We start from the raw sequence: 11,751 nt of genomic DNA, 5'->3' as shown, positions 1-11,751 counted from the left end.
CATCTAGGGTAAAATAATATGTGTATTCACTCATAACTAATTCGAACATTATTAGTAATATATGCATAACTTTGATCACGACCCCTAAATTGTCAATATACCATTGACCAAACACCCAATATTAACCAAAACTTGTGAAGTTAACCAACCCAAAGAAGAAAAGAGAAAAAAAATGAAAGGAATATTAATTAAGAAAATGAAAAAAAGTAAATTGCCTAATTAATTAAGAACAATCAGTCCATATAGTTATTCTCATCAAACGAAAGAAAGAGGCGACAAATTGATTCAACCTTAATCAGAGATTTGACAAATTAATTAATACTGCTGCATTTAGAAAAAGATAATACTACTTACCAACCTCTAACATTTTTTTTCGAAGTTCAAGTTCAAGAAGAAGACCCATTAGTAGCAACAACACTAACAATATTGTTGTGACTTACGCCATGGCTGTGAGTCTCTTCTTTGTTATTGTCATTTGTACTACTAATACCAAAATTGATACCATTTATGTAGTTGTTGGAGACAGATTGATCTTTTCTTCCAAAATTGTTCTTGTTATTGTGCATCCATACTTTTAAAACCCCTTTCTCTACACTAATTTCATGGCAGAGTTTGTTGATAATCTCTTCGTCTTGCTTCTGCATTCTCCATCCAACTCTTTCAGAAAATTCAAGCATTTTTTCCTTCTGATTTTGTGTGAATTTCGTTCTGTATCGCTTTCTCCCATTTGGGTTTGACACAGGAGTAGTCGAATTGGGATTTATTGGCAGGTGGTTGTTGTTGTTTTCAACGGGTCGACCCGACAAACCGGAACTCAGTGCAAGAAGCATGTGAGGTGCAGATGGGTAGTAAGCGGATGAGATCGGTGGTGGAGATGGGGAATTAGGGCAGCTGTGGTCCCCACTTCCACGATTCGGCAGCGGAGGCGGAGGGTGGTGTCGGTGATGAGATTGGTACTGCAGAGCTGCGGCGGTGTTGGGAGGTGGAAATAGCTCCTCTGGCTCACGGCGGTGAAAATTCCGGTGACAGCCACATGCGGCGCATTTTAGGGAGGTGGGGTTAGTAGCAGTGGCGGTAGGGGATGGCATAAATTCTCCGCAGCCATCTACGGCGTGGGCGCCCATAGTGGCAGCATGATTTTTTAGACATTCTTTGTAAACTACAACGACAGGCAGAGGCAGAGGATGATGATTCTGGCGTTTGAGTATACCATTAGTTATGGAGAAAGGTTTATTGTGTTGGATAATTCGAGCTGTTTCAGCTTCTGGGGTTTTCGTGTAAATAGTACTGTTGTTATTGCTCAACTCCATACTTGACAAACATATACTTTGTTTAAGATTTGATTATTAGATTTAGGCTCATTTTTTGACAAAATAAGAAGCAGAGAAAGAGAAAGAGAGGGTTTGTTTGTAGTTTGGGTTGAGGATGATGATGGACTGTAGATAAGAAATACTATGGTGGTTTCTTTCTTTGTTAACTTATTAACTTCTAATCTATGGTTAACCTGCAGCTGCTGCTGACCCCACACCCACTTGCTGGTGAACAAGTTTCTTAACAGCTCTTTAATATCACAATAATAATAATAATAATATATCTCTATTTTCTTAAACTTCATAATTGATGTGATAATTCATTTGTCTCCTTTGCCATTTATTTGAAATTAATTAAGCAAAGAATTGTCTTTTCTTAATGGAAATCCTTCTCCTTTATTACTAATTAATAGGTTGAGAATGTAGGGTGCATTTTGTAATATGAGCCATTTACTTGAATCAATTAATATAATCATTCTACTGAAGTAGACTTATTTGAAGCAACTCAAGTACTCACATTCTGTTGGTGAAGGAAGACTCAAGAGTCGGCAGGAAACGACATAAGACATAATTGAATGTGTATAATTTTCTTCAAAATCAATGCTTTCAGCAAACATGTCGATGTTATTATCATAACCTGACCCATTGAAAGGTAGTACTTCATTTCAACACTTGATTTTATTACCACATCTTCAATTTACTCATAAACAAATTTAGCAGATCAAACCAACCCACTGAAGTCGCATTATCAATAATCCGCCACTTGTCTAATTACTGTTATAAAACATAAACAATATACTACAAATAATATAGACAAAAAGATAACAAGAGTATAATATTGAGAACATCTTATTCAAAAGTTACTATGCTAAATGTCCAAATTAATAGATATATTCTTATCCACAATAATTCATAGAAGCTAGGGAATACGTATACATGAATGTAAGTAGTTCATGTATTAACTAAATGGACAATCCACTCATTCAATGAATTTATAACACTCCCCATTGGATGTCCATAGATAATGTGTCTCGTTAAAACCTTATTAGAAAAAATCCAATGAAAAAAACCTAGTTATGGAAAAAAAGTACACACATCTCATAATACGCCTTGAATGTTGTCTCATTAAAAACCTTACCAGCAAATCTCAATTGGAACAAAATCTTGTTAAGAAAAAGTGCACAACAAGTATTTCACTCCCCCGAATGAAAACTTCACTTCATATCTTGAACACGACGCATTCATATTTTACATCTCAACTTTTCAAATGTTGATGTTGGCAATGCCTTAATGAATAAGTCTGCCAGATTATCACTTGATCAGATCTTTTGAACGTCTATCTCACAATTTTATTGAAAATCATGAGTAATTTTTTTTTTGGTGACATATGCTTTGTCCAATCTCCTTTGATTGTATCCTCTTTTCTGTTGAGCTATACCTGCATCATTATTTCGTACACGGTGGCTGGATTATCCCTTTGCAAAGAAAAATTACATATTTCTTCATATGATGGGTCATTAATCCCAAGCACACACACTCTTAACTTGCTTAATGGATGAATACTATTTCTGCATGATTTGAAAAAAATGTCTACTAGTGTTTTATTCATTGAATGTCAAGATATTTTTGTGCCTCCACATGTACACAAATAGATCAATTGAGATCAAGCTTTATGTGGATCGAATAAATATGCGACTTCCGATTTTGTTGAAACTCATCTCTTCTTATCAAAGAAAATCACACATCTTCAATGTGTTGAGTCAATTTTTTTTGTTAACTTTTTGGCATAACTTGAATGATAATTCCCTCACATAACTTTCGTTATATAGATCAAATAATTTTCTAGCATTTGCATAACCAACAATCTGTAAGTGCATCAACTGCACTAATACATGATGTTTTCTAATAATTTTCATGAGATTGAAATTGACCTTTCTTTGCAATTTCACAATCATTGGAGTACTCAATGGAATCACTTTAATACCTCTTAAATTCTTTAAGGATTTCATATAACCTTCATCATCTAGATAGACATGACAATCATTCATTACACATATTCAAGTATTTCATCTATTGTCTGAAACAAACCTCATTCAATCCACCATAGGAGAATATATCTCTATTTAATAATGTCAGGACTTTTGTAAAAGTTCTTTATACCTTGAGGCACAAACTGTACTTTATAACTTGTGATTATAATATCGCACAATAATTTATTTGTACTCCACTGATATTATATTTTGATCTATGGACTGTAAATTTAAAAACATCACTTTTCTAAGTGAAACATAATATATTTGAATTATGCATTTTATTTGGCCCATCATTTATCTGTCCACACTACATGCCAGATTTAAATTCAAGATCCTCGTCACCATCTATAACATTGAGCGCTACTTCATATCAAAGATACCGTCGACGTTTATTTGGCTGAATTTCAATACGTCATAACTTATCAAGATCAATTCATTTTTCATCATTTTAGGCACCTGAACCGTTGTCAAGATTTTGTGAAGCATTATGTCATCGTTTTCCTTTAGATCACTTGCCTCATTATCATGACTATCTTGATAATTTGCTCCTCTTTGATAAGTGGTAGATTTGCATTCACTTGAGGTCTATTTAGCTCAGTAATCAGTGTCCTCAATGCCTAATTTTGTCCTATTCCGATGAAATATTGATAATTTGAAGCTATGAAGGTAAATGGACAAGGAAATGATTGATGTTTGAAAGAATGAGAAAAAATGCAAAAAGAAGTGCAAACCATACATTGTTGATTGCTCAACAAGAAAGGCGGATCGCCTAGTAATCCTGAACTCACCCAAAGTGATAGTGCATAACATTTGTGTCTACCGAATCAGGTCGGCGAGCTTCAACAGATAAGGCAATGCGCGGAATGAGAAGATCGACCTTGCTGATCGTCGCCGAAAGTGAAAATGCAAGGAGAAAAGTTGAATGCTTGAACGACGAATAAAGGTGGTACTCGGTGATGCAACGAATGTGAAAGATTGACTCACACGAGTTCGCCGACTGAGGTTCAGATATTTGAAGCCTAAAGCATGAAAAGGTGACCTGAAGCACAAAAGGTGATACATTGAACGAGCTCGACAAGCATGACAATGTCGCTGAATGAGACGCACATTGGGTTTTTAGGTAAAATTTTGAGAAACTATAAATAGCCCAAAGGAGAGAGAAAGAATGAAAGTTACAAATCTAAGAATTCTAGAGTTGAGAGTTCTGAATTATAGAGAGAGAAAACACTTGAACTTTGTGAAGAACACTTTCTAATCTTGCGACTATCTGTTGTTGCTGCTGAGAGGCTGAAACGACCCCAAAAATACTCGAAAATGTGTTTCGGAAACACCTATAATTGTAATTTCCATATATCTCAAAATCTGTGCATGATTTCGGAAATTCGACTCCATATTCTTATTCATGGGGTCAAATTGAGTGGGGAATGGGTCTAACCCGAATTTTAGAGCAACCGTATCAAAATTTGAAAATACGCAAAAAATAGCGAGTTGGAGGGTCAACTTTAAAGGGGCATATCTCTTAGCACACAAAGAACTGGAAGGACCATAACCTATTAAATTAAATCTCTTTGAGTTAGCTTTCCAACGCACTTGGTTTCACCTCATTCCGAGTTAGGATGAGGGAGTTATGACCATTTTCGTAAAACTTGTCTGTGCAGATTTGCAATTTCCAGTGAGCTATTTTTTTTCTTTTTGAGGCTAAGTATTGGGGACGTTTTTTTTTATAAAAAGGGGATATGTCCCATACTTAATCATTTTTTTTTTTACTTCAAAAACACTCTCTAAGCCCTCTCCAAAAATTCCACCAAGATCCTCAACCAAATTCAAACATCTCAAGCTCTAATTCCGGATTCAAGACTCAATCTCAAGCTTCAATTCTCCATTCCAATCTTCATCAAGGATTCTCCAAAGTTGAGGTATGTGGGTTTGATGGTGGAAACTTTCCATTCCACAAGTGTGTTTCAGTGTTAATTATATAATTCTAAACAAAGCTCTCTAAACTACTAAATAAATTATGTTTTCTTTTGGAGTAAATCTGTCAATTTAAGAATCTGTTTCACTTTAGCTGGCAAATATCTTATGTTAGCCTCAATTCTAGGAGAAATGACTAATTCTTCTAAGCATTTAAAAAACTAAGCTATTCTCCTTGATTGTAACTATTGTTTTGTAAAGAGATACCCTGCATATGAAAAATGGGGTCCCGATTCTCAAAGTAAAATTGAAATTGGCTTCACGACTATCTCTGTAATTCATAATCTCTACTGCAAAGAGGAAAAAAGATAACTATTTTGTAAATTCTCTTTGTTCATGATAACGGTTTATCTCGTGCTTTCTTTCAATTTAAGACAATCATATCCATTCATAGACTCATCAGACTTTGCTATGAAGATTGAATCTTAAAGGATCATCATTCTTTTAAGTTTTCAGTTTCTTCTTTTGCTGAATTCCATGGTCAACTCCCTATGAAACTCAAGAGGAATCCTGCTATTGTCATACTGGTAAGGTTGGTGCATTATTTATCAAAATTCCTTCACTGATTTATCGATTCTTTCTTATTCTTGTTCAAGATATCTTCTTTTTTCTTTTAGAGTTCAGAGTAGATATTTGAACTTAAGATTAACTTATGCATCCAACCAATGGAGGCTCCATATTTATGATAATGTATGCCTACATAATGTCACCATGTAGGAACCGGAGCATCGCTTGACCATCCTCCTCCGCGTGGCTAATACGCTTTCCTATCAAGGTTATTGGTGAGTCCTCCATTCCGGGGACGTTGCTCATGATCTTTTGCTATGTATAAGACTTTTTCTTTTTAGTTATGTTTTGTCTATGAGGGTGAGCCCGGTAGTTTGTCTTGGCCCCCGCTAAGTACTCATGTTTAGAGGTGGGGTTGGACAAGTTGTGTTTTATGCTTGAGCTTGACTCATCTATGGTATTTATGTATCATTCTCTCTTTTTTTTCTCTTGCTCCCTTAGTCCCGATTTCCCCCTTTGATTATGCTTATTGCTTATGGTCATTTTAATTGCTTCCGCGACCAAGGATGTGTAATGATACGCTGTGAGGCTTGTTTGGGGTTCCTTCGGGTTCCCCATTTGCCGGTCACGTCTAGGCCCTAGGCTTGGGCCGTGACAAACTTGGTATCAGAGCACTAGGTTGATAGATCCTCGGAGTCCAACACACCGCGTTGATTAGAGTCTGATTCATGGTTGTGTTGTGCACCACAACTATGAGTAGGAGGCTATGAGACGTTTTAGGAAATGTTTCCCTTCTCCACTTTCTAAGTCGTGCTGTAGAGTTGAATTAAGGTCTTCCCTAACGGTTGTTTTTTGCTTTGCTAGATCATGCCTAATACAAGAGGAAGACGAGCCCGCGCATCCGAGGAACAACTGACCAATGGGGATCTTCGGGATGCCCTTACTTTATTTGCACAAGCTATGGCTAATCAACCCAACCACGGGGCCCAAGCCCCTCAGGTTCCTACCTCGGCATCTCGGGTGAGAGACTTCGTGCGGATGAATCCCCCGGAATTCTATGGGTCTAAGTTAGATGAAGACCCTCAAGAGTTCATTGATGAAGTCCACAAGATATTAGCTATCATGGGCGTGAGGTCAAAAAATAAGGCGGAGTTGGCGGCCTACCAACTAAAAGGAGTGGCCCAAATATGGTACAACCAATGGAAGGAAGAGAAGGGGGCAAACTATGTGGTGCCTTGGGAAGAGTTCAAAACGGCTTTCCTTAATCGATTCTTTCCTCTTGAGCTTGGGGAAGCCAAATTAGTAGAGTTCATGAATTTAAAACAAGAGTCTATGAGTGTGAGGGAGTATGCCCTCAACTTTAACCAACTTTCAAGATATGCTCCACACTTGGTTGCCGACTCATGGTCTAGAATGAACAAATTCGTGATGGGTGTGTCCGACCTAGTGAGTGAAGAATGCCGGTCCGCAATGTTGATTAGTGACATGGACTTGTCCCGCTTGATGGTCTATGCCGAACAAATGGAGGAGGAGAAGTTGAGGAAGAGGAGGGGTCATGAGGCCAAGAGGGCACGTTTCGAGGGCAAGTTCCAAAGTCGAAGGGGAGGCCGGTTTCATCAAGGCCAAGGGTCTTCTCATGCGCCCCATAGGGGGTTTGCCAATGACGTTCCAAGGTCCCAAGGTGTTGGTGGTATGGGTCCTATTGATGTATGTCCAAAGTGTGGTAAGGGCCATGGTGGCCCGTGCTTGAGAAATACCGGTGCTTGCTACAGTTGTGGGGAAATGGGGCATAAGGCAATGGATTGTCCTCGAAATCGCAACAAGGGTAAGGAGGTCCGTTCTCAAGGTGCCAATGCAGTTCCTTTGGGGAGAGGGGGCCGACAAGATGGTGCCCCAAGGCACAATCGATTTTATGCTTTGCATGGGAGGCAAGGGGTCGATGAAGTCCCCGACGTCGTTACCGGTATGTTGAAAATCTTTGACTTTGATGTATATGCATTAATTGATCCGGGTGCCTCTCTTTCTTTTGTCACCCCCTTTGTTGCCAAAAAGTTTCATGTTGAGCCCGAATTGTTGCGTGAGTCATATAAGGTGTCTACTCCTATTGGTGCATATGTTGTTGCTAGGAAGGTCTATAGAAATTGTCCTATTTGCATCTTGCATAAAATATTGCCTTGTGATCTTGTTGAGTTGAACATGGTCGATTTTGATGTTGTTCTTGGGATGGATTGGTTGCATGCATACTATGCTTCCATTGATTGTAGAACCCGTAGGGTCAAGTTCCAATTCCCAAGATGTGGTGTCGGGGGGTGGTATTAAGGTAGACCCTAAGAAGACCGATGTGATTAGAAATTGGCCTAGGCCATTGACCCCGTCGGATATTAGGAGCTTCTTGGGCTTAGCGGGTTACTACCGGAGATTTGTGAATGGGTTTTCTTCTATTGCTTCTCCCATGACTAAGTTGACACAAAAGAAGGCTAAGTTTGAGTGGACCGACGAGTGTGAAAGGAGTTTTCAAACCTTGAAAGATAAACTTGTGTCCGCTCCTATATTGTCACTACCGGATGGGCTTGAGGGATTTGTTGTGTATTGTGATGCTTCTAGAGTTGGCTTGGGTTGTGTCCTAATGCAAAATGGTAAGGTGATAGCCTATGCGTCTAGACAACTCAAAGTGCATGAAAAGAACTATCCTACACATGATCTTGAATTAGCCGCAGTGGTGTTTGCTTTAAAGATTTGGCGTCATTACTTGTATGGGGTACATGTTGATGTGTTCACCGATCATAAGAGCCTCCAATATGTCTTCACCCAAAAAGATCTCAACTTGAGACAAAGAAGGTGGCTAGAATTTCTTAAAGATTATGATATGAGTGTGCATTATCATCCCGGTAAAGCTAATGTGGTGGCGGATGCTTTGAGTAGGGTGTCTATGGGTAGTCTAGCTCATGTTGATATTGGTGATAGGGAAATGGCTAGGGAGGTGCATCGGTTGGCTAGGTTGGGGGTTAGGTTGGAAGAGGTTGGTAATGGTGGTGTGGTCGTTGTTGATGGTGCTAGGTCTTCCTTGGTTGATGAGGTGATAGCAAAACAAGATCTTGACTCTTCCTTGTTAGAATTGAAGGCCTTGGTGAAAGAGGGCAAGGTGGAAGTTTTCTCCCAAGGGGGAGATGGTGCCCTTAGGTACCAAGGTAGGTTGTGTGTGCCTTGTGTTGATGGTTTGAGGGAGAAAATTCTTGAGGAGGCTCATAATTCTTCCTACTCCATTCACCCCGGTTCCACCAAAATGTATAGAGATTTGAGGGATGTGTATTGGTGGGGAGGCATGAAGAAGGACATTGCCAAATTCGTCTCCGGTTGTCATAGTTGTCAACAAGTCAAGGCCGAACATCAAAGGCCGGGTGGTCTAACCCAAGACATAGAGATTCCTACTTGGAAGTGGGAAGAAATTAATATGGATTTTGTAGTTGGTTTACCCAAGACTAGAAAAGGTTTTGATTCTATTTGGGTGGTGGTTGATAGGATGACAAAATCGGCTCATTTTCTACCGGTAAAGACAACATATGGGGCGGAAGATTATGCAAGGTTATATATTCATGACTTGGTAAGGTTGCATGGGATTCCTCTATCCATCATAACGGACCGTGGTACTCAATTTACTTCACACTTTTGAAAGTCCTTTCAAAGGGGTCTAGGAAATGTATAGAGATTTGAGGGATGTGTATTGGTGGGGAGGCATGAAGAAGGACATTGCCAAATTCGTCTCCGGTTGTCATAGTTGTCAACAAGTCAAGGCCGAACATCAAAGGCCGGGTGGTCTAACCCAAGACATAGAGATTCCTACTTGGAAGTGGGAAGAAATTAATATGGATTTTGTAGTTGGTTTACCCAAGACTAGAAAAGGTTTTGATTCTATTTGGGTGGTGGTTGATAGGATGACAAAATCGGCTCATTTTCTACCGGTAAAGACAACATATGGGGCGGAAGATTATGCAAGGTTATATATTCATGACTTGTTAAGGTTGCATGGGATTCCTCTATCCATCATATCGGACCGTGGTACTCAATTTACTTCACACTTTTGGAAGTCCTTTCAAAGGGGTCTAGGTACGAGAGTTAAGCTTACTACGGCCTTTAATCCGCAAACGGATGGACAAGCCGAAAGGACTATCCAAACACTTGAGGATATGCTTAGGGCTTGTGTATTGGAGCTTAAGGGTAGTTGGGATGATTATCTTCCATTGATTGAGTTTGCCTATAACAATAACTATCATTCTAGCATCGCTATGGCTCATTTTGAGGCTCTCTATGGGAGGCGTTGTAGATCACCGGTTGGGTGGTTTGAGGTTGGTGAGGTGGCCTTGTTAGGACCAGATCTAGTTATGGAGGCTCTTGAGGAGGTTAGGATGATTAGAGAAAGGTTGAAGATGGCCCAAAGTTGCCAAAAGTCCTATGCCGATGTGAGGAGAAGGGCTCTTGAATTCTGAGTTGGTGATTGGGTCTATTTGAAGGTGTCACCCATGAAGGGTGTGGTTCGTTTTGGTAAGAAGGGCAAGTTGAGCCCAAGATACGTGGGTCCTTATAAGGTGATGAGGAGAATTGGCAAGGTAGCTTATGAGTTGGAATTGCCTAGTGAGATGGATTTGGTTCATCCGGTATTTCATGTGTCTATGTAGAGAAAGTGTGTGGGGGATCCGAATGCCATTGTGCCTCTTGATGTTGTGGGTGTTGTTGAAGATAATTTGACCTATGAAAAGGTTCCAGTCCAGATTTTAGATAGACAAGTGAAGAGGTTGAGAAACAAACATGTGGCTTCCGTTAAAGTCCTTTGGAGAAATCTACAAGTTGAAAGTGCTACTTGGGAGGCCGAAGCGGACATGCAAAGGAGATATCCTTATATTTTCCACTCCACTCAAGCCTAAGGTATTGATCTACGCCCTTTATAAAATCTCAGGTCTTAAGTTCAGCCCCCATGTCATTGCATACATTCATGTTTAAGTTGACAAGTTCATTGTGGTTTTACAACTATGTTGAGGGTTTTTTGAAATAAGGTGTAAGTGCATTGTTGCATCCTTATATGGGATGAAATTGCCATGTTTGTGTCTCTCATGTACGTTTCTTTAACATTCGGGGACGAATGTTCCCAAGGGGGAGATATTGAAACGACCCCAAAAATGCTCGAAAATGTGCTTTGGAAACACCTATAATTGTAATTTCCATATATATCTCAAAATCTGTGCATGATTTCGGAAATTCATCTTCATATTCTTATTCATGGGGTAAAATTGATTGGGGAATGGGTCAAACTCGAATTTTAGAGCAACCGTATCAAAATTCGAAAATCGCAAAAAAATGTCGATTTGGAGGGTCAACTTTAAAGGGGCATATCTCTTAGCACACAAAGAATTGGAACGGCCACAACCTATTAAATTAAAGCTCTTTGAGTTAGCTTTCCAACGCACTTGGTTTCACCTCATTCCGAGTTAGGATGAGGGAGTTATGACCATTTTCGTAAAACTTGTATGTGCAGATTTGCAATTTCCAGTGAGCTATTTTTTTTCTTTTTGAGGCAATTGTTGGGGACGTTTTTTTAAAAAAAAAGGGGATATGTCCCATACTTAGTCATATTTTTTTTACTTCAAAACACTCTCTAAGCCCTATCCAAAATTTCACCAAGATCTTCAACCAAATTCAAACATCTCAACCTCTAATTCCGGATTCAAGACTCAATCTCAAGCTTCAATTCTCCATTCCAATCTTCATCAAGGATTCTCCAAAGTTGAGGTATGTGGGTTTGATTGTGGAAACCTTCCTTTCCACAAGTCCAACCATTTATCCTCTATTTCTACTTCAAGTTTATGGGTCCTTATGATCATTTATGAACTCTTGAATTATGGAATTACTACTACACATCCTATTATGGTCTATTTTTG

At 39.1% G+C, this 11,751-nt stretch overlaps 1 protein-coding gene across 1 annotated transcript; it reads right to left on the bottom strand.

The window, feature by feature from the left end:
* Nucleotides 1-202: 202 nt before the first annotated feature.
* On the bottom strand, nt 203-1,546 carry LOC102586742 (zinc-finger homeodomain protein 10-like). The gene has a single exon (XM_006357635.2). It carries the CDS (start codon nt 1,308-1,310, stop codon nt 387-389), a length of 924 nt encoding a protein of 307 aa, XP_006357697.1. The 5' UTR covers nt 1,311-1,546; the 3' UTR covers nt 203-386.
* Between the last annotated feature and the right edge of the window lie 10,205 nt (nt 1,547-11,751).

Source organism: Solanum tuberosum, unplaced genomic scaffold (genome assembly GCF_000226075.1).
Source record: "Solanum tuberosum cultivar DM 1-3 516 R44 unplaced genomic scaffold, SolTub_3.0 scf00254, whole genome shotgun sequence".
Classification (NCBI taxonomy): Eukaryota; Viridiplantae; Streptophyta; class Magnoliopsida; order Solanales; family Solanaceae; genus Solanum; species Solanum tuberosum.
This window is presented reverse-complemented; position numbering and strand designations above follow the sequence as displayed.

Coding starts and splice junctions, on each gene's coding strand:
- LOC102586742 (XM_006357635.2), bottom strand. CDS start 1,310: ATGGAGTTGAGCAATAACAACAGTACTATTTACACGAAAACCCCAGAA.